Source organism: Chelonoidis abingdonii, chromosome 7 (assembly GCF_003597395.2).
Source record: "Chelonoidis abingdonii isolate Lonesome George chromosome 7, CheloAbing_2.0, whole genome shotgun sequence".
Lineage (NCBI taxonomy): Eukaryota > Metazoa > Chordata > Testudines > Testudinidae > Chelonoidis > Chelonoidis abingdonii.
In genome coordinates, this window is record NC_133775.1 from 89,408,456 (window position 1) to 89,433,635 (window position 25,180).

The 25,180-nt window shown below is 45.9% G+C and overlaps 1 protein-coding gene across 3 annotated transcripts; it reads right to left on the minus strand.

Moving 5' to 3' along the window:
• Positions 1-987: 987 nt before the first annotated feature.
• On the minus strand, positions 988-24,891 carry GRPEL2 (GrpE like 2, mitochondrial). Of its 3 annotated transcripts, none has more exons than XM_032794414.2 (4): positions 24,759-24,891; positions 12,190-12,325; positions 7,940-8,021; positions 988-6,021 (listed from the first exon to the last, which is right to left on the minus strand). In XM_032794414.2, exons 1-4 carry the CDS (start codon positions 24,833-24,835, stop codon positions 5,666-5,668), a joined length of 651 nt encoding a protein of 216 aa, XP_032650305.1. In that variant the 5' UTR covers positions 24,836-24,891; the 3' UTR covers positions 988-5,665. The 3 variants fall into 3 exon arrangements, with proteins under 3 accessions (XP_032650305.1, XP_032650304.1, XP_032650306.1); XM_032794413.2 differs by having other exon boundaries at positions 12,190-12,346; positions 24,759-24,890; XM_032794415.2 differs by lacking the exon at positions 24,759-24,891 and adding an exon at positions 15,270-16,088 and having other exon boundaries at positions 12,190-12,346.
• Positions 24,892-25,180: the final 289 nt, after the last annotated feature.

The following is a 25,180-nucleotide window of genomic DNA, read 5'->3' on the forward strand; positions in this document are numbered from 1 at the left end:
GAATTCCCTACTGTGGCACCCGCAAGGAAGTGGCCTCTGCAAACAGGTGGGGCAGGTTTTATCACTGCTGTTTGGTAGCCAGGCCCCTTTGAGCAGCAAGTGCCTTTCACATAAGAACTGGGAATTCACCCAATATTGGCCACTTGGAAAGAAATGGCAGAGGCCCCTCAGGTAAGAAGTGCATAGGTGCTGTACAGGGAGAATCAAAGCTGCTGGCAAAATTAGGAAAGTGGGACCCACCAAAAAAAGGGTGCAAGTTCCCTACATTCAGCCAAAACCAGAAGGGAGGGCAGACCTTGTATTGCATGAAGGTCTGGGGCGGGGAAGGGACAAGGCAAAAGATTTACACGAGCTGAAGAGAAACAAACAGGCATTTAGTCTAAGAGGGGCATGAAGCCTGTTCTCCTCAGTAAATCCCAGAGACCATAACCTTCTTTGGGATGACCATGAGTTCCAGTTAAAGAGGGTTACGCTTTACAATAAAGCTATTTGAAATGAGTCGTCAATAAGGAGTAAACTTGCTTGAGTATATTGCACCCAAAAGGGCAAAATGCAACAGACCATGTGTCACATAAGGGCAATGATCTGCAAGGTGAAGTATTGGGAGATACTGCAAAATGAACGGATGCTATTGCAAGGCATTTCTCCACGCAAATGGGCTTAGATTGGGGGCTGTATTTATGGAAATGGCAAACAGTCCAGGAAGCATAGGATAGCGATGATGCCATCACATCACCAGATGGTTTAGTCCAACACAGAGATTCTTGACAGCATATCTGTGGGAGTGTGACAGAGCCTGCTCAGAGCCTGTCAGAGACATGCACAATATTTCCGGGAGTCCAGATGAAGGATCGCTAAAAAGCCCTGATGAATGTTGCTGATTCCATACAGCAAGAACGAGAATAGCTACAAATCTTTAACCCTACAGTACTGCCCTCATTTCAACAGCACTTGCAATGGGCAATACATTTCAACAGTCAAAAAATCCTGACAAAAAAACCATTTTTATTAGCACACACTGTATCCAGACATCTAGAAGAAATCAGCAAATTCCAACATTAACTCAAATCTCTGTCATCAATCATCAGCATCATTCCCCACACTTCCATATGAATTTCCCTTTCATACACTAGAACCTTTGGGTAAATAAGAGCATAGAAACATATGGAAAAAAAAAACATATTGAAAGTTTCCTACCAACTACAAGGATGTAACTTTTTGGAGATCAGCAATTCTTTGTTCATTTGACTCAGCAAAAGTGATACCAAAATACGTTGTGCTTTAAAATAAAAAGAAAACTAAAATACAAAAACTTAAATATTTTCAAAATCAGAGTGCTAATAGCAATTGATTTATCACAGCTGTTTCAGCAGAATCTGTTAATGAAGCATTGAGAATTTGAGGTCCACCTAGCAACAGTCACATTTTGCACTGCATACAGACAGGCTGCCAAACTTATGATTCTGCCACCCGGAGCCTCGTGGAAGAATTCAACCCAAATGTGCCCCACTGACAAGATCTACTGAGGTCATGAAGTAAGGTGAATACTAACATAAAGAAGGGTTGTTAGAGACCAAGAGCAGAGAGCCATTTCTACTGACCAACACCACATAAGAACAGCCATACTGGGTCAGACCAGTGGTCTATCTAGTCCAGTATTCTGTCCTCTGACAGTGGCCAATGCCAGGTGCTTCAGAGGAAGTGAACTGAACAGGGCAATTTATCGAGTGATCCATCCTGTCATCCAGTCCCAGCTTAGGGCAGTCAGAGATTTAGGGACACCCAGAGTATGGGAGTGCCTCCCTGACCATCTTGACTAATAGCCATTGATAGAATTAGATAAGTTTCTGGAGGATAGGTCTTTTTTTAAACCTACTTATACTTTTGGTCATCACAACATCCCCTGGCAAGGAGTTCCACAGGTTGACTTTCAATGTGTGAGGTACTTCCTTATGTGTTTTAAGCCCGCTGCCTATGCATTTCATTGTGTTCCCTGGTTCGTGTGTTATGTGAAGGGGAAAACAACACTTCCCTGTTCACTTTCTCGACACCATTCATGATTTCATAGACCTCTATCATATTGTCCCTTAGTCTCTTTTCCAAGCTGCACAGTCCCAGTTTTTTTAATCTCTTCTCTTACAGAAGCTGTTCCATACCCCTAAATCACTGTTGGTGCCAATATCTGTGCTTTTCCCAATTCTAATATACCTTTTTTGAAATGAGGCACCCACAACTACACACAGTACACAAGATGTGGGTTTACCATGGATGATAGTGTGGCACTCGGATATTTTCTTACTATCTATCCCTTTTCTAATGGTTCCTAACATTGTTAGCTTTTGACTGCTGCTGCACATTGAGCAGATGTTTTCAGAGAGCTATTCATGAAGAGTCCATGATCTCTCTCTAGAGTGGTAATAGCTAATTTACACCCAATCATTTTGTATGTATAGTTGGGATTATGTTTTCCCATGTGCATTACTTTGCATTTATCATTGAATTTCATCTCCCATTTTGCTGCCAATCAACCAGTTTTGTGAGATCTCTTTGTAACGCTTTGGACATAACTATCTTGACTAATTCTGCGTTTGCAAACTCTGCCACCTCACTGTTTACCTTTTTCCAGATTGTTTATGAGTAGGTTGTACAGCACTAGTCCCAGTACAGGTCCTTGGGGGATCCATTATTTACCTCTCGACTGTGAAAACTGGCCATTTATTTCTACCCTTTGCTTCCTATCTTATCCCATGACTCCAGCTGAACACACATTTGTTATCCAGTCATCTACATTAAGTGCTCAAGTTCTAAGGTTCATGGATGTATTCAAGTAGAAATTATTAGTGTTTTTGTGACATTTTCCCTCCTCCGCCAAACCTTCCCTTCTAATACACTTCTGTGTTCAGGTCAGGCCATCATAAAGTGACTGGGAAGAAAAAGCCAACAGGCCCAGTTCCTCCATGGTATAACTCCCTGAAGTGCAAAAGAATTACACCAAAGAGAAATCTGGCCCCCTGTGTTTAGCGTGCAAGCTTTATGCAAACCACAGAAGACAGCTAGGGGACTGGAATCTCCCTAGAAGAAATTTAGCCGAGCTACAGACAACCTCAGCCACATGAGGGATGTGTGTGTGTGTTTGAAAGGCAACAGGACCAAAATTAGCCTAAGATTTCTAACTCCTGCCAGGGGATTTGGGAGATTGGCCCATTGAGATTTGCTTAGGTGCACTTACATTGTGAGATTCAAAGTGAAGCAGAAAACTAAGAAGAATAACAGTGCTACTATGCCTCTTTCTAGCACCTTTAGTCAAAGGAACTCAGAGCACTTTGTACACCTTAAATTAATCCTCACAACAGACCTGTAAGGTATACCAGTATTGTAGAAGTTACACAGATAAAGAAATGTAAGTGGATGCTTGCTAGAAATGATCCAATATTGCCATGAAGTACTGATTTCTAGGGCTGCAATCTCAAGTACTTGCCTCAACACCCACCTCAACATCCTAAATCGTCAGAGGCACATACACACGCTAAGAAGTGTTTTGAAATGAACAATGAGAATGCTGAATCACCCCCAAGGGAACTATGGGTACTGTTATTAAGAGGCAGTTTTGTACTAATCATATGAGAAGAGACATGTCTGTCTTTGAACGAAACTCACTCAGATGAATGTTCTATGTTTATGGAATCTTCCCAGAAAGTCTTAATTTGTAGCTGCTAATTGAGGGAGGTTGTAATCTTGAGGTCCATCACAACAAGACTATGGGTGCCTCTCCTGGCTTTTTCAGCATCTCACATCTGCAAAGGAATGGGAAAGGAATACCTCCTCCGAGACAGAACTGGCGTCCCCACTAGACAAAAGTCTTTGGAAGCAGAGCCAAACACCTGCCAGACCATAGGTATGATGATAAGATAGAGGGCAAGAACTCCTGAAGGAACCACCTGAAAGTACAACTGTTCACCCTTCTTGCCTTTTATAATGCGGCCGATAGCTTGGGGCCTTCTCTTCCATTATTTCTCCTGCTGTTCGTTAAATGAGGGCTGGATTCCCATTTAGCTCAGAGATAGACATTTGCTTCTAGTAAGTCAGTAATGCTGAGGATGAGGAGTCTACCCATCCTTTCAGTTTAGCTGAAGGCATCACACAGACAAACTGTTCAGCAAGAGAGATACAAATGCCCTATGATCTTACGCCAGGCTGCCTTGAGCTAGAACCCTTCAGGCCAGCTCCCAAACTTGATGGGCACTCGGATCCCTGCTTCTCTTCACTTGCTCACACTTGCTGCTGCAACTTATTCAAGGACACTGAGCTTTCACTAATGAAATAAAGCCTAAATTTGATGTCTATCCACAGCCAGGCGGAAACAGGCTCTGAACTAGGGTTGGGAAAGGCATCGGTGTTAATTGTGTATCAATTAGCTGGTGGCTTGACAAAATAAGAGATCATATTTCCCTTTTCAGGGCTAGTAAAGAGTGAACCGTTTCTGATGCTTGGAAGCTGCAGCACAAATGATCTAGAGATAGATTTTCCTTCTCTTAAAAATATTTCTTGTTTGGAGAACAGGCCTAGATCTTTGCTCAGTGGCTGAAACTTGAGAACATTTCCTGCTCCCCCTGCCTGGTGTCACTCCCACTGTTTAACTTTAGTGAGAAGCAGATAGGTCTGCAGGGCTGTCCCTAGGGAGGTGCAGGGACCGGAGCGGAAGTGACATCACTTCCAGCGTGGTCTGTCCCAGGAGCGGGAAGGGTAGGCTGTGACTTCCCAAAGAGCTCTCCCTCCCCTAGCCAGAGGTTCACCCGCTGCCCATGCGGCGCCGGCCAATGACGCCAGCCCACCGGGCCCCCCAAAGTGCGGGGCTGGGAGCGGTTGCCCTGATTCGCTGTCCCCTAGGGACGGCTCTGCAGGTCTGAAGTCTTAGCTGGAGAGCAAACATTAATCTGATCACGTTTCAGTTGATGATTTTTTTTTTTTTTTTTTTTTAAAAACCCTCATCCATACTCAAATACAAGATGATTACGGCTTTGTTAATTCAGAATTGCTTTCTGAAGAGAAATGAGAAAAGTCTGGCTGAAAATAGTAGATGCTTTCACAGCTCCTTCTGCCTAAGGGAAACAGGAAAAATAAAAGACCACACAAGTCTCATAATACTTAGCACTTAGCTAGAGATCTTCAGCTCTAAGGTGCATCTCAACCATTATTTAATCCTCACAATGCCCCTGTGAGGTGGTTAGTTAAGTATTATTATATCCCTATTTTACAAATAGGGAAACTGAGGCAAAGTGGCTAAGTGACTTGCCGAAAGCCACAGAAAGAGTACGTCAGAGCTGGGATCAGAAGGCAGAAATTCCTGGCTCTCAGATTCTCTCTCCCCAACTCCCTCTTTCCCCAGTGCAAGTTTTAATAGAGACCTGAATCCAACAGAAAAGGGGGCTAGCAGTGCCACATGCTTCCAATAAACAGCAGGATTCCCAGCATTACACACACTCAGAAAAAGTAACATTAAATAATTGAGCCTCTTGGAATTAAACCCAAGATTACTGCACATGTTGTGAAGAAGCCAATGTACAATACAAACCTAGCTTAATAAATAAAAGAAAAGACATGCAGCTGCTATCGCCACTGTGTGACAGAGTCCTCAGCTCAGATCCCAATGGGTGCACCCACTACATCACTCCTGTGACTCTACTGCCACACCAACATGTGCATGTCTGATAGTGCGGCCGTGGAGTTTATAGCCATCCTGAGTCACTAGTGCCACTGTGCCAGGCTGCATTCCCTCTGCTGGCACATGGCAGACTATTTCATGGTCATATGGATCATATTTGCCACCGACGGGGTTCATCTTCTGAAGGCCATGCTTGGCAAATACACTTTGCAACTTGGCCTCTATGAGGGAGAGGCCTTCACAGATCTTCTTGAGGGTTGGTTTTGGGTCACTAGGCTCTGCTTCTCTTGCAGCGCTCTCAGTAGTCTTCTCCAAGATATCAGCTACCTCCACCAGGTCCTTGCAGAAACTCTGGATCCCTGCAGCCACACACACAAAGAGGCAGGACGTTAAGCAATGTCAGTTCAGTGGCAGATACTGCAAGGCTACAGCATCAGCCCTGGGCATGTTGACATGTCAGACTGGAAGGGACTGATCCTAAGAAATGACTGCCTTCAGCTCCCACTTCAATGGTAACTGAGAATATTCAGCATCTCCTGCGACTGAGACCTCAGTATTGTACAGACAGTACTTAAGAGTGCACTACAGGCTCCCAGAGACCATAGTAATGGGTGAGGTATATACCTAGGTAGATCAATAGCTATGCAATATACACAGGTTGCATAAAGCAGAGTTATTTCACAAAGAGTCTCAATACTTTGTTTGTAACCTGCTCTTGTAACCTGGGACATTACAGCGAGGCTTCAGGTGAGCCCTGGTAACATAGGCATGGTCTAGAATCCAAAGCTTGGTGCCATTTTGAAAACCTGGCGCAGTTTGTATACATTTTGGGCAGCTGTATATTTCTGGTTGCAGAGAATCAGATGTGAAGATTGACAGAAACCTTCCCTCTCTCAGGTGATAGGGACATGTTCGCTGAGTAACATAACAAAAAGGGATCTGAGGTAGATGGGAGAGGAAAGGGGAAGACATGAACAACAAACACTGCATACTCCTTCATATATAGGTTTGAGAGCTGTGTAGAGAACCAACACGGAAGAGGAGGAGAAAGAAGAGAGTTACAAAGAAGCATCCATAGCAGATTAGATATTGGTCTATGTAGTCTTGCATCTGGGCTTATTCCAATTCCAACAATGTAGATAGACCGTGAATATAACAGCTGTTTTCGAGCAGATCAGGCAGGCACAAAGCAAAGGAAATATAGGCACTCTAATCCAGGATAAGCTCCAGCAGCCTTCAGACAAGCGTTAACTAATGAGAAAAAAGAAACTCCTAGGATTGATATGGGGTACAGAGCTTTCTACCCTTCGGTTTCAGGTCTGAATCAAAGTCATACCAGTAGTATCCTAGAGTGCTACCATCTGATGAGTGCTTGGCAGCCTAAGTGATATGAGATGATGGACTCAGCCCGGTTCCAAGCTGACATGTGCCCACATCACAAAACCACAACTAGCGTTTCTGATGACGACAGTCTAAGCAGAGGTGCCCAGGACTGGATTCTCCATGGGGACTGAACTATCCTCCCACCCCTAGAGGTGGTCCCTTCACAGAAGGATTAAAATACATTGACAAGACAGAGTGTGGAATGCTTCCTCTGCTGTTTATCACAGAATAGGTGCAACATCAGAATCAAGGATATCAGTTTCCAGGACTATCAGTCCAGCCCATTTCACCAACACTAAGTTTACTATATATATTTTAAGAAGAATACATTAATTGACAAAGTGATGGCCTCTATCCCAGCATGCACTACATCCATTAATTTCATAATGGAGGTGAAGGGAAGAACAGGATCTCAGTACTAGAAGGGAGATCGCAGCTTGATGACATTGCTTAGAGCATGGAATAAATTCAAAGTGCCAATTCTCAGCTGGTGTAAATCTTCATCGAAGTCAAGGAAGCTATGCTGATTTACACCAGCTCAGCAGCTGAATGTAAGTGTTTTAAAAGTACGTTCCCAAAATCCACAGGGTGGTATGATTTATTAGTATAGACCATAGTTACAAAGTAGACTTGGGAAAAAAGAAACAAGCCATAGGGCTATCACCAAAATAAACCCACAGGATTTGGCTGAATATGCAGACAACAGCTAGCAAGACCAGCCACCAGTCACTTCAGGCCAAACACCACAACAGGCTTTAAAAAGAACAAGGGCAGAAGGACGGGGAGGGGAAGCAGCTTATCTGTACTTTCTGCTCTGTATCCCAACTGTGCTTAGCCAAGCAAGTCATGCTGCAGCAAACAGCTCCTGCACAGTGCCAGCAGCACTTCGCTTACCAAACAGCTTGGCATCTTCCACAAACTTCTGTGTTCTCCTTCGGACATTTTCCGAATCCGCCAACGCTTTCCGGTATTGCTCCTGAACACACAGCAACAGGCACAGGCATTAGACAAGGGAGTGTGCTGGTAACCCCTTTCACACAGCAAGCCTCTGACTGTGACCCGCGCCCCCCGCCCCCAATAAATTAAACACACTTTTAAATATATTTAATACCATTATAAATGCTGGAGGCAAAGCAGGGTTCAGGGTGGAGGCTGACAGCTCGCAACCCCCCATGTAATAACCTCGTGAACCTTGCATCCCCCTACACAGACAGTCTATTTAAAGATATACTGCCCCTGCAAGTTACTGGCTCATGCTGGCCCTGCCACCCCAGTTAGGAAGAACACACATGCCCAAAGGCCTCTCCCATTGCTTGAGGCAGCAAAACCAGGAGCAGATTAACAGTACCTGGTCAGGAGGATTTTGGGCACAGCTGAGCAGACCAACCCACACTGTCAAGTCAATCTGCTGTTTTTGGACCATTCAAGGTGCAGCTTTTGATGGATTCTTTCCCTTAGCAACTGACTGAGAGATCTTAGCAATGAATTTGCAATCAGCTGATGCTTTGCTAGTGCAGAAGATAGCTGCTGTCAGGGTGATAATTTCTAGAAAGACCCTGCATCTTTCCCTCTTCGTTAGCCCTTCCTACTCATGGGAGTAGCTACAAAAAATATCTCACCAGTACATCTGAACCAGTGTTATCAGAGGTGGCACCCCTAGGGAAGATTAGCTCTTTTTAGTGCCCTGTGAAATAACCCTGTTTGGAACAAATCTAATCACGGTGCTCAAAATAGTTGTGAGGTTGGTGGCTCCTCAACAGAGGGCTGCCAACATTGCTCACACCATAGTAGCTGAACCAGTGTTAGCCAGGATGGCACGTGTGTAAAAATTCTCTAGTGTAGACAGCCATAGAAGGCTAACAGATGCTCTCCCCAACTGGACAGCGGTGGCACTGTGACAATGTAGAATTGGTGACCCACTCCTCTCGCTCACTCTCTCACACACACCTGTGTGTTTGGGTGAGGAGTAACATTTCTCAGAAACTGCGTCAGCAGGAGTGGAATCTTTTGCAATATTTCACGTTCTATTTTCACTTGCCACATCGGTACATTTGCCACTCTCATTTTCTTCTTATCCCAATGCAATTTGCATTGGGAAGATGTAGAGACAATAAAATGCATTTGTTTGTAGCACCCTTCGTAAAGTGATGATGCGCAGGCTGATCTCAACTCTGCTGTTTGCCTGCCCTGTTAATCTGTCAGACCAGAGTCTGTTGCCCTTCAGGCACAGCGTACCCATGAGGGAGCATGGAGCCATCTTGGGGAGGAAATTCATATAGTCAATACATTAGCAGTGTACTAATTTACGATTTGCTCAGGAAATTATAGCTTGGTGGGTAAACCCATTTTATAGTTGTAAAGGGGGTTCAGAGCATCAGCCAGTAATGGGAGCTATGAATTTACCTTAATTGTGAGATCAACTGTAAGGAGTGAGTGAAAGCTCATAAAATGGCACAATCTAGAATAATATAAGTTGACGGGAAAAGATGCAAAAGGGAGACAAAGGCTGAATTAATCCAAACAAAAAGGCCTACTGATGTAACTCAAGGACTGGGTTTCAATCAAGCCTGATAAACAAGAGAAGTTCTGAACTGGAAATCAATTAATCAAAATCCAGGTGCTGGAAATTAAGCCTACTTGGTGAACATAAGGGGTTGGGCTATTTTGTCCATGACTCCCTTTTGAGATTCTTAAAAGAAAAGACTTTTGGAGGAAAACAATATCAAGAAGCAGCAGCTAATTGCCAACAACTACTTAAGCGAGCTTTACGATCATGGCTGCCAGCCCCGCAATCTCCTGGGATCCCATGATCTACTGTAACATCACTGGGCCATCCTGACCCTGTGAGATGCCCTGACCAGACTGGGCCAGACAGAGGGACACAGATGACATCACTGTCTCCATCTGCTCTACCTAAATCCCAACTACCACCTGGGATGTGACACTGTTACATACCTCCAGACCCACCCCACGTGTCCTTTTCAACCCCCACTTTATTTCTTCTCTTTCCTACCCTTTTCCTTTTTCCTTCTAGTAAGAGTCTGGCTTAGCTGGCCAAGACAGTGTATTTTGCAACACCACTGTAAACCAGAGAGGCAGATAAAAGCAATGACCTAAACAGCCCAATGCTGGTAAAAGTTTGTCAGATCTCAGAGTGGCTAATAAGATGCCAACAGGGGAGTTGCAAGTGAAAGTCAATACCAGAAATGGAAGTTGCATTTTCTATCTTTGTTGTTCTCTTTTCTCTTTTGTGTGCAGGGCCGGCTCCAGGCACCAGCGCGTGCTCGGGGCGGCACGCCCTGGGGGGGGGGGCGCTCTTTCGGTTGCCAGGAGGGCGGCAGGGGGCTCCGGTGGACCTCCCGCAGGTGTGCCTGTGGAGGGTCCGCTGCTCCCGCTGCTCTGGTGGAGCATCCGCAGGCACGCCTGCAGGAGATCCACTGGAACTAAGGGACCAGCGGACCCTCCGCAGGCACGTCTGCGGGAGGTCCACCGGAGCCACGGCACTGGTGAGCGGCAGAGCGTCCCCCGCGGCGTGCCACCCATGCTTGGGGCAGCGAAATGGCTAGAGCCAGCCCTGTTTGTGTGTATCTTATTTTGTCTTCTTGAAAATGGGATTGGACTTTAACAATAGCAGCAGCAGCAACTTTAACTTTTAACAATTAACTTTCTCTCTTTTCCCTAAAAAAGAGACAGTTATTAGCATCTTTAATACCCTCTAAGAGACTGTCAGGGAATTTTCCCCACTAATGACTCTGTGGCAAAAGGGGAAGAGAACAAGGCAAGTTGTTACAATGAAAGCCTTACACAATACTAGACCTGCTTTCCTTTCTTTTCTCTATATTTAACAAAAAAATAAAATTAATCATGTGTTTGCCATAAAACGAAGCAGGCTGAGATCTGTTTAACACTGGATTATGACAGGGTGACATTAACATCTTTGACCCCATTAATTCCACTGAAATTAGTACAGTGGGGGAAGGGTTACAGAACAGAAGTAACTCATTGCTTTGAGGTGGAAGTATGAGGACATTCCAATTAAGATGATGCAGCACAAATGAAACAGCCAACTCTTTCAACTGCGGAGAGCCACAGGGAGAGGACAGGGAGGAGGCCAAGTCTAGAAATGCAGATGGAGTGGGTGAGCTAGGAGGTGATTACAAGTTCACAGAGATGGGATGAGTGATTCTGTTCTAAAAATGATGGGCGTGATTAACTGGTAAGATGAAGGAACTGAAAGGGATAAAGGTGAGGGTAAAGGCATCGACTTAGGGATTTCCCCAGGGGTGCCAGACCCCAACTCCGCCCCTTCCCCCAAACCTCCACCCTGGCCTGCCTCTTCCTGCCCTTCCCCCACCTCCGCTCCTCCTCCCTAGTGCCTCCTGCAAGTCGCTGTGAGTGCTCTAGCCCCGGAGCACGCACGAAGTTGGCACCTATGGTAGAAAGAATGAAACACTGCTCTGCTACGTAAAGCAAAAGTAACTTGGCCACAACACCTTGAACCTAGAGTTTAGAAAGCAGGATTTGAGAACAGATGCTGATTTCCAAAAGCATAGAAAACCATCTCCTCAACTGAGGAAAGCAACTAAATACATTCCATAAATCAGGCCTGCCTGAGATGGATCATTTTGCACATTTATCTGAGTTGTATAAAACCTTCTAAGACCTGGTGATCCTTGAACGCCATGAGGCCAGGCTAATCAGGATCAGTATCATTTGAATTCTCACAAGACAGAGGCAAAATTACTGCAGGTCTAAATAGGCAACACTCAAAAGATTTGAACAGGGACTCTCTACTAAACACAGTATTTGCTAGCCAGGATCACACTACTCGGTTCATCCAGTCTAGTCTCCTACTTCCAGCAGTAATCAACAGCTGATGTTTTGGAGGAGGACATAAAGCACTTTGCGAATGGGGCATTGCCTCCTCATGTTATGCAAGAGTAGCTGGTTGCCACCCTGCAGCCCAGAGATGGCTGTCTTTCCGTGGCGAAGTTGGTGAAAAGCTTTGGGATAAAAGATGTAATCTATAATGTGTTCAGGAAGGTGGCTTAACAGTGAAATGAATGAGCCCTCCCACTTGGAAGGGACTGAACCCCGAGGACGTGGGGATACCTTGGCTAAGATGCTGCTAGTGGTAGACTCACAGTTAAATCATGGACTTGTTCTTCCAGTTTGCTGGCTTTGAGCTCTAGAGTTCGCTCAGAAAGGGGATGCCTCGGCTCATCGTGGGGATCCTCTGGTCCACACTCATCTCCCGTACTCCTCTGCTGGGCCGCAGTGCTGAAGACACACAGGCAATCTCTGAAATACAAGCCAAGTGCAAAGAAGAAAGAGAAACATGATGCAGAGCTCAGAAGGTAAGATGTTGCTTCTTGCCCATCATCAGTTTTAAAAAGCACATTCTCTTTGGAGACACCTAGGTAGGATCTTAACTCATGTAAAATAAGCAGATATGAAAGGCAGATACTACGCTTTAGTGCTTAGATAATACAGTGACTGATGCCACTCAGACATGTCTACATGACAAAACAGGGGAGGCGTCCACACTACAAAGCTACTTTTGGTAGCAAACCTGTTGTTTCTGCCAACAAAATAAAACCACTTCAACGACAGGCATAAAAGTTTTTTGTGGCAAAGTTAAAGTGACACAGTATCAGCTTAGACACTGCTGTTTGCTTTGTCGACACAACTGGCTTGCACCAGTATCCCACAATGCCTGCCCGCTCTGCTCACTGTTTTTTGATCTCTGCTGCCCTGCAGGCATGTGCCTCTCCCCTTTCAAAATTCTTGAAAGGACCTGACAGCTGCCTGCTGCTCTGTTTGGAGAACAAAGAGCAAATCATTAACATGGAATGCTCCCGTTCTGCCCTGCACTAGGAACACAGCAGCAGGGAGCAGGATGGGAGGAAGACACTACTATGTTGCTTTGACATTCCTCAGCATGGAGAGCTCACAGAGCTGCTCAGGATGCAGCTCCCATCAACTGAGGAGGCAATGGGAGCACTTGGAGGGAATCACAGAACCAGAGGCAGGCAGGCAGAGCAGGCTGGTTGGGGAGAGGATAGGTCCATCATGGAATATAGGTCCATCAATAGCTATTAGCCAGGAGGGGCAGGGATGGTGTCCCTAGCCTGTTTGCCGGAAGCTGGGAATGGGCAACAGGGGATGGGTCACTTGATGATGACCTGTTCTGTTCATTCCCTCTGGGGACCCTGGCATTGGCCACTGTTGGAAGACAGGATACTGGGCTAGATGGACCTTTGGTCTGACCCAGCAAGGCCACTCTTATGAGAGACTGCTGTGCTGAGCAGAGCCAAAGGCTGGGGGAGGGGGCGAAGGGTGTCCCCTGGGGTGTGTGAGCTCTCCCTTTCCCCTGCGTCAAGATAAGTCGGTTAGTCTGCTGTCTCCACCGCCCCAGATACACCACTCTCCTCTTCCTCCCCTCCCCCCCCCACTTCAGTTGAAAAGCAGCTGACAATCTATTAGGAACTGGAAGCCCCTGGAAGAATGGGATTGAGAAACCTGCATCATGGGATGCTATACTTGCCCCCTCCTGAGGCATTGTAAATCCTTCGCAAAGCACCCTGCAGTCAGTTGCAGAATGGGATAGCTACCACAAAGTTGCACTGCTCTCTGTGTCGATGCAACAGCTGTTAGTGTGGATGCACTCTGCCGACAAATGGAGCTACTGTGGACATGCAACAGCGGTTTTAATTAGAGCTGTCAATTAATTGCAGTTAACTCAAACGATTCACTCAAATTAATTGCAATTAATTTTTAATTATGATTAATCACAGTTTTAATAGCACTACTAAACAATAGAATACCAATTGACGTTTATTAAATATTTTTGGATGTTTGTCTACATTTTCAAATATATTGATTTCAATTATAACATAGAACACAAAGTGTACAGGGCTCACTTTATATTTATTTTTATTACAAATATTTGCACTGTAAAAATGATAAACAAAAGAGTATTTTTCAATTCACCTCATACAAATACTGTATTGCAGTGGTTCTCAACCATGGGTCTGGGACCCCCTGGGGGGGGCGGGGGGAAGAGGTGCAAACAGGTTTCAGGGGGCCCACCAAACAGGGCCAGCATTAGACTCACTAGGGCCCAGAGTAGAAAGGTGAAGCCACACTACACAGAGTTGAAGCCCAGGGCCCTGAGTCCCGCTACCCAGGTCTGAAGCCAAAGCCTGAGCAATGTAGCTTTAAGGGGGACCCTGTGGCATGGGGCCTCTGGCAATTGCCCTGCTTGCTACCTCCTGATTCCAGTCTTGGCTTTTATATGCAGAAAACCAGTTGTGGCGGCACAGGTGGGCCGTGGAGTTTTTATAGCATATGGGGGGGGAGCGCGGGGGAGGGAGTTCAGAAAGTAAAAGGTTGAGAACCCTGCTGTACTGTACTCTCTTTATCATGAAAGTGCCACTTACAAATAGATTTTTTTTGTTACATAACTGCACTCAAAAACAAAACACTGTAAAACCTTAGAGCCTACAAGTCCGCTCAGTCCTACTTCTTGTTCAGCCAATAGCTAAGGCAAACAAATTTGTTTATGTTTATGGGAGATAATGTTGCCCACTTCTTATTTACAATGTGAAAATAAAGTAAGAACAGGCATTTGCATGGGACTTTTGTAGGTAGCAAGCAAGATATTTACCTGCCAGATATGCTAAACATTCCCTTCATGCTTTGGCCACCATTTTTTTTAACCATGTGACAGCCCTAGTTTTAATTAAAGCGCTTTAATTAAAGCAGCATAACTTTTGCTAACAAAACTTTGTAGTGTAGACAAGGCCTAAGTTACTTGGAATATGTAAACAGAGTTCAAATGCAGAAAGCTGCATGTGCTCTGCGTGGAAAAAAAGCAGATATAGCCCAGGTGGACAATAAACCTTACAACCATACAACTTGGCATGTTAGTATCTAGTTCAGAATCCTTTCCCTCTGTAACAAATGTTTGAGAGGAAGGTGACACACACCCCTTAACGAACCTCGCTAAGAGGTGGGAGAACAAACACGCACATTCCTGCTGAAAAGATCATACACCAAGTGTGGGAATCTTGTTCGCGGGCACAGAAATTCCCCAGCATGTGAAACCTTTACATAGGCAGTTCAGATCTCAACTAACAACATGCATGTCAAGATGTTCTGCAGGACTGAGTTTCTTTGAAAAGCCCCAGCTCTCTTAGGGATTTAACAGAATATCACATACCTCTGAGTTTTGCATTTCATTTCACAGCCACGCTGAATTCACTTGCTTGGGGGAAGAGTCAGATTTTTTGACACACAAGTAGCCATTGGTGGATCTCTGTTAGCCTCCTGGTACCAGTGGGTGAGCAGAGTTTGTGCCCTGGGATGATAAATGCTAAAGGCAGTTTTGCAAGGCAGATCTATTACCTGCCTTCTCTACAAGGTTCTTTTGACAGCGGCTTCAGAGATTCCCAAGTACTGCAAGGCCTAATATCATAGGGATGTGCGTCTGCCAACCATTGACTACACACCAGAACTGTCCCAGGCCAGCTGATCCCCTCCAGCTATGGACTTCAGCTAGCAGATTTAGCAAACCAGGGAGGAAGAGCACAGTCCTGCCAAGTCCCAGAACAGCTTTTCTCCCTCTGACAGAAGCCACGGGCCTGCTCTCTTCTTACTGGCCTATTATTAGCTAGCTTCTCCTTCAGGCCTATCAGCACTTTCTGGGGCCTGCCCAGTCCTCCTCTTAGCTAGTTGGCCCACTTTACTTCTCAATGAGCCTTACTGGTTTGGGTCCCCCTCCCCGATTTAAAAATTTTAAGATATTAAGAAAAAGTGAAGGGTACAGAGTTTAGGCACAGAAGTTTCTGGTTATCAGGGAATAACATTCAAATTATCGAGAATGAAAAGTTTGGTTTAAGATCGGGTGGCATAAGGAATACATAACCTGCAATATCCCCAATTGGAGGTTAAAGGTTGATGGGTCAAAGTACAGACATTGAGATATGAGGGTACGAAGTTCATAAAGTGACTATGTTCGGGTGTGGAGTCTAATGAGTGGACATGATGATGATACTACAGGACAGAGAAGCTTGTTGTACATACCAATAAATGGTAGATGGTTCCAGTGAACATGCTGTGTGTGCATCCTGCACATTAAAATAGCTTCAGCACCTTCTGCAATGACCCCCACAGTTAACAGCTCTATTAGTGGAAAGAGGAGGAGCTGAAACTTGTCTCTGCAGAAAGCTGCCCTTCTAGATTAGTCACTGTCCAAGCTGGTTTTAGCCACAGTGGCAAAAGCAGGAATCCTGAAGGCAAATACAAAGCAGGAGCAGATCTTAGAACACTTGCTTCCTGGCTGCTTCACCTGCTGAAAAGTGTGTGCACCTAAAAAGCCTGGAGACTGAACTACTGTGATTCATGCAGCACCAGCCAGGTCACTCACCCGAGACAGAGAGAGATTCTAGAACAAGCTGGCTTCTACATTGGCAGCTGAAATTACACAACCACCAGAGTCAGGGAATTGGACTAAGCTGTATAAACACTAAGTACTATCCAGGTTCATAGCACAATTTGGTGACTCTGAAAAACTAGTTAAGCAAATAGAAAAAAAATCAATCAGGATGTGAGATGTTTCCATCAATACTTGAAAAACAGGCAGCAGGTTGCAAAGCCTGAAAAATAATTAAAACCTTTAGCACTTACATGAAACGTCAAAGCCTTAGGCTAACACTAACCATAATACCATCCTGAGAGATGAGTCACTATTTAACATTCCTAGTCTACAGATGGGACACTGAGGCAGAGAAGAAATATCTTTCAGAAGACCAAAGAAAGAGTTCGTGTCAGAACCAGGACTGACACTCAGGAATTCGCTGGCTCCAAGTCCTGTGCTCACCCAAAGCCTGCCTATCATCCTCTCAAACTTCACACCAGATTAACATTACATTAATAGTTTGGGGAAAGTGTTCCTCCAAGAAGGCTCCATTCAGAAAGCATATTGGCATCTGCTAAACAAAAGAGTTTCTAAATTCTTGGGAGTGCCTGATGAGCTCTCCCACAAACCAAGATTTTCAATATCTCATTTAAAAAAAAAAAAAAGGCTTGTTGACATGGTAACCAAAAGCTTTACACAAACCTATGACAATCAAGACTAACTATTAGTTAACAGCTAATAGTGTTACAATTCCCCACCCAGCAGGCCACCTCCTCCTCTCTTTTGTCTTTGAAAGGAGGTTGTCTGATGCCCCACAAGACCAACAACAGATATCCAGGAACTTCCTTATCCCTTCCAAACTACATTTGCATGTAAATATCTGCTAATTAGGTGCTTGGTGCACCATCCACATGGCAAACTGCCCCTTTTAGTGTGCAGCAAGTCAGGGTGTGAATCTACAGCTAACTTGCACAGTGAACCCTGCTACGGAGACATGGCTTTCCTTGTACCAGGCAATCCTTACAGATTTAAAAATTTTATTAAAGTAAATGCTTGAAATGAAATATACACAGGTTGAGAGGGAAGGTACTGTGCATCTGGGGTCAGGCTTGGGTTATGGGGGGTTACAGATACCGTTTGCAAGGATGAACAGATACATACATATCGCATAACCGGCATAGACCCAGAGTGGGGTGCAAGGGTTTTTAAAGGGTCAGTGAATAAGTGGGCTCCGGTTCGCCATCCATGGAATGAATAAGGAGTCCAAGTCAGTATCGGTGGAGCGGATAGGTACATGGGTGGGATGTGTCCCTTGGTCCCTCAGGGAAGGAAGTGGGTTATTTCCCTGGTCAGGTGTCTCTATTACTCAGTGTGGTACTGGCGCTGTCCAGTGATGTGTTCAGTATAAAATGTCTCTGGACCACCTGATGGCATCAGAAACCATGACCTGTCTCATGAGCCGGATGTAGCGTCAACCGACCCCACATGCTCTCAGAACCGGCTTGTTGCGGGGGTCCCATGAGCCCAGGGCTCCCACGATCAGGGTGTGTACCTGGACTTCATAGCCCTGGGCTCTCAGGGTCTCAGCCAGCGAGGCATACTTCGATTCCTTCCGTGCTCGGGCCTCGTGGAAGGCAGGTGACCGGTTTTCGAAAGGCACCATGACATCTACCAGGAGGACCTTCTTTTCTGCATCCGTCACGACGATGTCGGGTCGCAGTCGGCTGTCTGTCCCGGGGATGGCGGAGTCGACAGTGATCTTCCGCAGGGAAGGTGGGATGGCTTTCACTAGTTGGTTCTGTATGGTGTTGTGGCGGTGCCGCCAGGCTACGGAGTGCTGCTTGCATCCACACAGGATGTGCGGCAGTGTCAGGGCCTGTCTACACTAAGCTGTTTTCCAAAAAAATTACCCATTATTGCAGCTCTATCTGTCGGAGTACCTGTACAGACAAGGAGCTGATGGCTGCTAGCATTTTAACTGCCACAGCATGAAGACCTGTTCTGAACAGAGGGATGTGATCTGGAGCACTTTTAAGGTGCCTATAGCGATGGTATCTAAGTGCCAGTCAAATCTATGTTGGTGATGGTTTCCTCCTCAAATCTATTATTATTACATGGAGATATACTTATCTCATAGAGCTGGAAGGGACCTTGAAAGGTCATTGAGTTGAGTCCAGTCGCCTGCCTTCACAGCAGGACCAAGTACTGATTTTTGCCCGAGATCCCTAAGTGGCCCCCTCAAGAATTGAACTCTCAACCCTGGGTTTAGCAGGCCAAAGTTCAAACCACTGAGCTATCCCTCTCCCCACAAATCTATTATAATAGCCGAAGACTGAGCAAGCTTTTGCACTATAGAATACACTTCATGATGCAACATTAAAGAGAGAGATTGAGGATTGGTGTCTTATTTGCTTTATTAAATTTATTAAATTTAACCACTATTGAACATAGTATCAACAGTGGTTTAAAACTGAACCAAAAGCTGAGAACAAGTATGGCTTGTGTTCCTTATGTAAATCCATAAACAACCCTTGACAATCAATTCCTATTTCTGTCAAATTTACTCCAGCTAAATGAATGAATGAACGAACGTGTGTGTGTGTGTGTGTGTGTGTGTGTGTGTGTCTCTCTCTCTCTCATTACTATGGTTTAGATACATAAAGCCGATTTAACTCAGTGGTTCTCAAATTTTTGCTATGTGAAGGAGGTCACCAGTACAAGCCTCTGAGTGTGACCCCCCCCAATAGATATATAAAAAGTGTTTTTAATTTAACATCATTATAAGTGTTGGAGGCAAAGCACGGTTTGGGGTGGAGGCTGACAACTCGTGACCCTCCAGGTTGTAAGCTTGTGACCCCAAGGAGGCCTGACCCGCAGTTTGAGAACCCCTGGTTTAACTGGTGAATTCAGCTGCAGGGTGTATTTTAGTCCATATCTCCTAGGGTCCTGGACAGGCCAGTTTCAATACAGATTACTGGAATCAGAAAGTGTAACTAATCAGTCAGATAATTTTCTCATGCAAGCATCCTAAACTGCAACTTCAGTAACTTGAACTGTAAAGACAGAGGGAGACTGGAGGAGAGGAACCTTGAGTAGGGGCAGCGAGGTTGGAATACTTGTCCAATTCTGGTGTCCACAATTCAAGAAGGATGTTGATAAATTGGAAAGTGTTTAGAGAAGAGCTACAAGAATGATTAAAGGATTAGAAAACATGCCATATTGCAACTGAGCTCCTTAAATCTATCTATTTTGTTTAACAAAGGGAAAGTGAAGCAGTGATGTAATTACAGTCTGTAAGTACCTACACGGGGAACAAATATTTGATAATGGGCTCTTCAGTGTAGCAGAGAAAAATAAAACATGATTCAGTGTCTGGAAGTTAAAGAAAAACAAATTCAGACTGGAAATAAAGCATCAATTTTTAACAGTTTGGGTGGTAATGAACCCAATTTACCACTGGAAAATTTACCACGGGTGGAGGTGGATTCTCCATCACTGGCAATTTTTAAATCGAGTTGGGATGTTTTTTCTCAAAGATATGTTCTAGGAATTATTTTGGGGGAAGTTCTATGGTCTGTGTTACACAGGAGGTCAGACTAGATCAGTGGTTTTCAAGCTGCGGGACGCAACCCAGTGCTGGGTTGTCTGGTCAGCACTGCTGACTGTGCGGTTAAAAGTCCCACTGGTGGTGCTGTCTGCTTAAGGCAGGCTAGTCCCTACCTGTTCTGACACCGCAATGCGCCCCGAAAGCAGCCAGCGGCAGGTCTGACTCCTAGATGGAGGGGGAAGAGGAGTGCAGGGGCTCCCCACGCTGCCCCCACCCTGAGCACTCCCACTGGCCGTGAGCTGAGGGGGGTGCCCATGGGACAGAGCCTTGCGGAGCTGCTTGTGCACCTGGGAGCTGGACCTGCTGCTGGGCGCTTCCGAGGCACAATGAGGTCCGTGGTGCCAGGATAGGCAGGAAACCTGCCTTAGCATCCCTGCTGCACACTGACTGGGAGCTGCCTGAGGTAAACCCACACCCAACCCCAGCAATGCGCCCCCCCCCCCAAACTCAGAGCCCCTTTCTGCACCCCAAATCCCTCAACCCTGGCCCCGCCCCAGAGTCTGCACCCCCAGCCCAGAGCCCTGACCCTCTCCTACACCTCCACACTGTCCCAGCCTAGAGCCCCCTCCCACACCCTGAACCCATCATTCCCAGCCCCACCCCGTAGCTCTCACTCTTGAACCCCAACCCTCTGCCCCAGTCCTGAGTCTTTACCATACCCTAAACCCCTCATCCCCAGCTCCTTTGGTTCGCAGGCATCAACAATTTTTTTCAACTGGGTTGCCAAAAAAAAGTTTGAAAACCACTGGACTAGATCACAATGGTCCCTTCTGGCCTTGGAATCTGTGAATGAGATTCTGTGTTTTAGTGGAGACTATCCCTGTAAGGGAGAGATAAAAAGATAGAATGCAACTGTCTAGCCAGTCATGCCACAAAAATGCAGTTCACTATCACAAGACAGAGAGAGGCGGAGACTTAAATAACTAGGGTGTGTTATTCTAGAATTAAAAACTGCAAACGGCAAGTAGTTAATTAAAAGTTGCTCTTTTAAAAGAAGATAACATTAACAGGACACTATTTCCCAAAATTAAAAGAACTGCGGGGGGGGGGGGGGGAATAGCTTAGATTTCAAAACAGATCAGTGCAAGTTTGAAAAATTTTAAGTTTTGTAAAGGAGAAAAAGTGTGTGTGGGTTGAGTGTATGAATTGTAATTATGACTTTTGATCCATATACTTTTCACATTTAATTTATATAACTTCAGTGGCTGAAGTTAACAAACATGCAGCAGAAGAACCATTCAGCCAAAATAGCCTTGAAATGCAACTGGCAGCCAAATCACCTAGTTTTATAATACACAGATCAAGACAGATTTTGCTTTAAAACCCCATATAGATATTTCCAGGTGTTGCTGCTCATTCACTTCCCAGGAACGGAAGTTTAGTGAGCTGTTTACATGTGACTCATAGTGGGTGGGTGTGTGCACACATGCAAGAGACAGAGAGGAATAAATAAGCTAGTGCTTCAGCCAGAGAAACCTGCCTACGTGAAGCAGAGAGCTGCCTGCATGGACTCCCTTTCCCAGCTAGTGAAACCAAATCCAAGTCCCAACTCCCACACGCTGTTTGGATTAGCCTGCCTCATGCGGCAGATGAGGAACAAGAGCTCTCTCACAGAGCGATGTTTAAAAGGGGTCTGCTCAGAACTGCAGTTTGCTCAGAACTGCCATATGGAATGGAACACAGGAAAAAGCTGCATAGTTTGTTTCTCCCTAAGAGATATGAGGTGCATACTATACTAAGGAAACAAACAAGTGTTTATCTACAGCTAGTGTAATACAATCCCATCTTCCAGATAGAGTGTTAATCCCAGTTTTCCTAGGAAGAGAGAGACAAGGTGGGTGTGGTAATCTTTTATTGGACCAACTTCTTTGAAGATAAGCTTTGTGTAGCTCAAAAGCTTGTCTCTTTCACCAACAGAAGTTGATCCAATACCAACATTGCCACATCAATACTGCAAACAACTATGAATAGATAGTAATTATACCAGGAAGTTAGGAAATTCTGACATGACAGTGACAGCACAGGGGAAATCCCTGAAGGAGTGAGCAGATTATTGAGTTGGGTGTGAAAGACTCTGAAACGAGCGCCAGAGACAGGCAGATCAATGGGGGTACAAAAACATGTAGGGGACAACACCCAAATCTATCCATATAGTTTAAGCCAGTTATCCTTAAATCTCAGACTTTAAATGATGAGAAGGGTTGGTGTGTGATAAGATACATAGCACCATCTCTCCTTCTGCCATACAGGATGTCATACAACAGTCTGAAGTTCCCTGATTCACTTTTTGAACATCCAACCTGTCTCACATTATCTCTTCTCCCAATTCAAGCTTCTCTCCATGTCCCCTTTTTGGATGTGAGGAAGCCTGCTTCTCTAATGGTAATCAGTTACACACCCCAGGCTCACATCTCAAAGACACAGGACAGACCATCCAATTTGAATGTCACTCTCTGCAATGCAATCATCCACCTAACAGTCACTTTATTAGCATAACATATGTGCAGTTGGAGGATACATTTAACATTGTGCATCCATTCTAAGGACTGGTTTCACACCACTGATGGCGCTTGACTGTTTGTCAAGCTGACAGCACATTTACAAGGATAATTACCCAGTACACAAGAGTGTGCATGAAGGGGAGGATTTCTGGACATAACATGCTTTTACTACAAAGCCCAAACCCAGCAGTTCCCAAAGCACATATGGGAATCCACCATTTGATTGTACTTAAATTTTCTTCCAATTTCCCTTTAGAGTGATAAATCGAGAATAAACCTGTGTGCCCTTTGTCTTTCCCCTTCTCTGCTGATTGAATTTCAACCAAGGAACCAACTAGCAGACATCAGTAGTCCTTTAACACAAGGTCTGAAGTGGGACTCAAAGAATGCACACTCCAGGTTAAGCCTCCTTCTTCCTTGACCACCCAAAACACGAGTAAATTATCCCAATCAGATACAGAGTACAACTGTTTTCAAATCTTGGTAGAAACTAAGCCCAAGAAACACTCCAAGAATATCAAATATTAGGTTATATATTTAATGTACAAAGCAGCAACACTACACTAATTAACAAATTTAAAATCCTTTTGCAAGATTTTTAAAGAGGCACAGAACTGTATTCATAACCCCACTTGTCTGCTTTTCTAACACTGAGATATTGCACATAAAGTCAGTGGGAGGCGAAGGCAGAACTTGACCCACTGCATTTACCATACAACCACTTCCTTTTAGAGGCAAACTCAACTGTTTTCAGAAACAACCTGCTTTTCAAAATACATCTTGCTTCCACTTTCTGCTCTGAGATATGTTTGACTACAGTTTGCAGTGTTACTGTAGCGATGCGGATGCCAGGATATTAGAGAAACAAGAAGGCTGACGTAATATCTTTTATTTGACCAGCTTCTTTTGGTGAAAGAGAAAGAGGAGAAGCACTAGGCACCTACCTGAAGAAGAGCTCTATGTAAGTTTGAAAGCTTCCTCTTTCACCAGCAGAAGCTGGCCCAATAAAAGATATTACCTCTCCACTTTGTCTCTCTTATTTCTGATTAGTCATTTGAAAATCCATTTAATAGACATTCAGATTCCATTAAGATAGCTATATCTATGCATGGGATGTTTCACCAAAATTTTCCAAAGGTTCATCGCACCAGTGGGATCCCCTGCATAAGTAAGTTTCCTGTGGCCAAGACACACTTTTAAAACCATTTTTGTTAAACTTTCTGTAAGCTCGTGTAGTTGGAAGAGTTTTTACAACAGGTTCAGCCATAGGGAGCTTGTCCACACCAGGCCCCCCATCAGTGCAGCAGAAGCAATGGGAACTTGTGTGCCATTTTCATAGTGTAGCCAAGACTGTGTTTTTTTTTATTCCAGACAACGATTTGCTTTCTATATACACACCGCAACAATTCCATGCCTAGAGCTTTATCAGCATATATCAACTTCCCCACTCCTATATCCCATTATTATTATTTAGTTGTATTATTGCAGTCTTTAAGTGACCCAGTCATGAACCAGCTGCAGCTGCACTTATTTCTGGCCTCAAAAAGAAACAGGGGCCACCCACATTCTCACTGAAAGCCTTAAAAATGACTGCAGTGAACACGCCTCAAACAATTTCTGGGGTTGGACCTTTCCTGAAATACACCGCGGGTCCGAGGCGCACAGCCCCAGGTGAGCCACGGGAAAAGCCGGGTCTGAAAACCAGGCCCAAGGCCCCTCAAGGTGGCCGCCCAACACGGAGGAGCTCGGACAGGGGCCGCGTTTTATGATTTTAGGTTGGCTGCGCTCCGACGCCTCCCCACCTTGTCTGCCTGGGCAGGGCACCAGTCCCCGGCCGTGCCGGGCTCCCCCTCCCCGCCCGCCCTGTCTGCCTGGGCAGGGCACCAGTCCCCGGCCGTGCCGGGCTCCCCCTCCCCGCCCACCCTCCGTGTCTGCCTGGGCAGGGCACGGAGCAGCAGCCGGGCAGTACTTAGCAGGTGGCACACAGCTCCCCCGAGGGTGCAGCCGCTCGGGCTCCTTTGCCAGCCGGCGGTCGCTCAGCGCCCAAGCCCCCCATGCCCACCTCGCTGCACAGCGCGGACAGCCCGGGCACCAGGGTGAGGGGCACAGAGAGCGCACGGGGGCGGAGGGAGCGATCGGGGCCCCTGGGTGACGGGGCTGAGTGGCCGGCTCCCCCCGCCTTACCTGCTGGGCCGCCGAGCGTCCAACGAGAGCAGCGGGCTGAGGTGATGCCGGGCCGCCCGCAGGGACCTGCCAGCCATGCTCCCGCCTCCCTCCCTCAGTCCGCTGGCGTGTGACTGAGCGCCGCCCGCCGGGCAGCGAGCCCGCCCCCAGCAGAACTACAGGCCCCGTCGGCCTCCGCGCCTCGACGTCATGGACTGCAACTCCCATCAGCCGCCGCGTCATAGGGCACTGGACTGTGTTACACCCTGCGGGCAGCACACGGCGGTGGGGACTACAACTCCCACACGCGGCGGCGCTCCCAGTCCCGGCAGGCACCGCGCGGGGTTACCCTTTCCGCTAGTGTCTGGGCGCCCCTGGCTGGAGCGTGGCGCTGGCGGGAGGATCGTCCCTGCTCCCACCGCCGGGTCCTAGCGCCCACACCT

What these genes read in the sequence shown, in the direction of transcription:
- GRPEL2 (XM_032794413.2), bottom strand. Translation starts at nt 24,835, where the DNA reads ATGGCTGGCAGGTCCCTGCGGGCGGCCCGGCATCACCTCAGCCCGCTG. An exon ending in GACGCTCGGCGGCCCAGCAG is followed by an intron (nt 12,347 to 24,758) that starts GTAAGGCGGGGG and finishes CTTGTATTTCAG; the next exon opens with AGATTGCCTGTGTGTCTTCA. An exon ending in GGAAGATGCCAAGCTGTTTG is followed by an intron (nt 6,022 to 7,939) that starts GTAAGCGAAGTG and finishes GTGTGGCTGCAG; the next exon opens with GGATCCAGAGTTTCTGCAAG.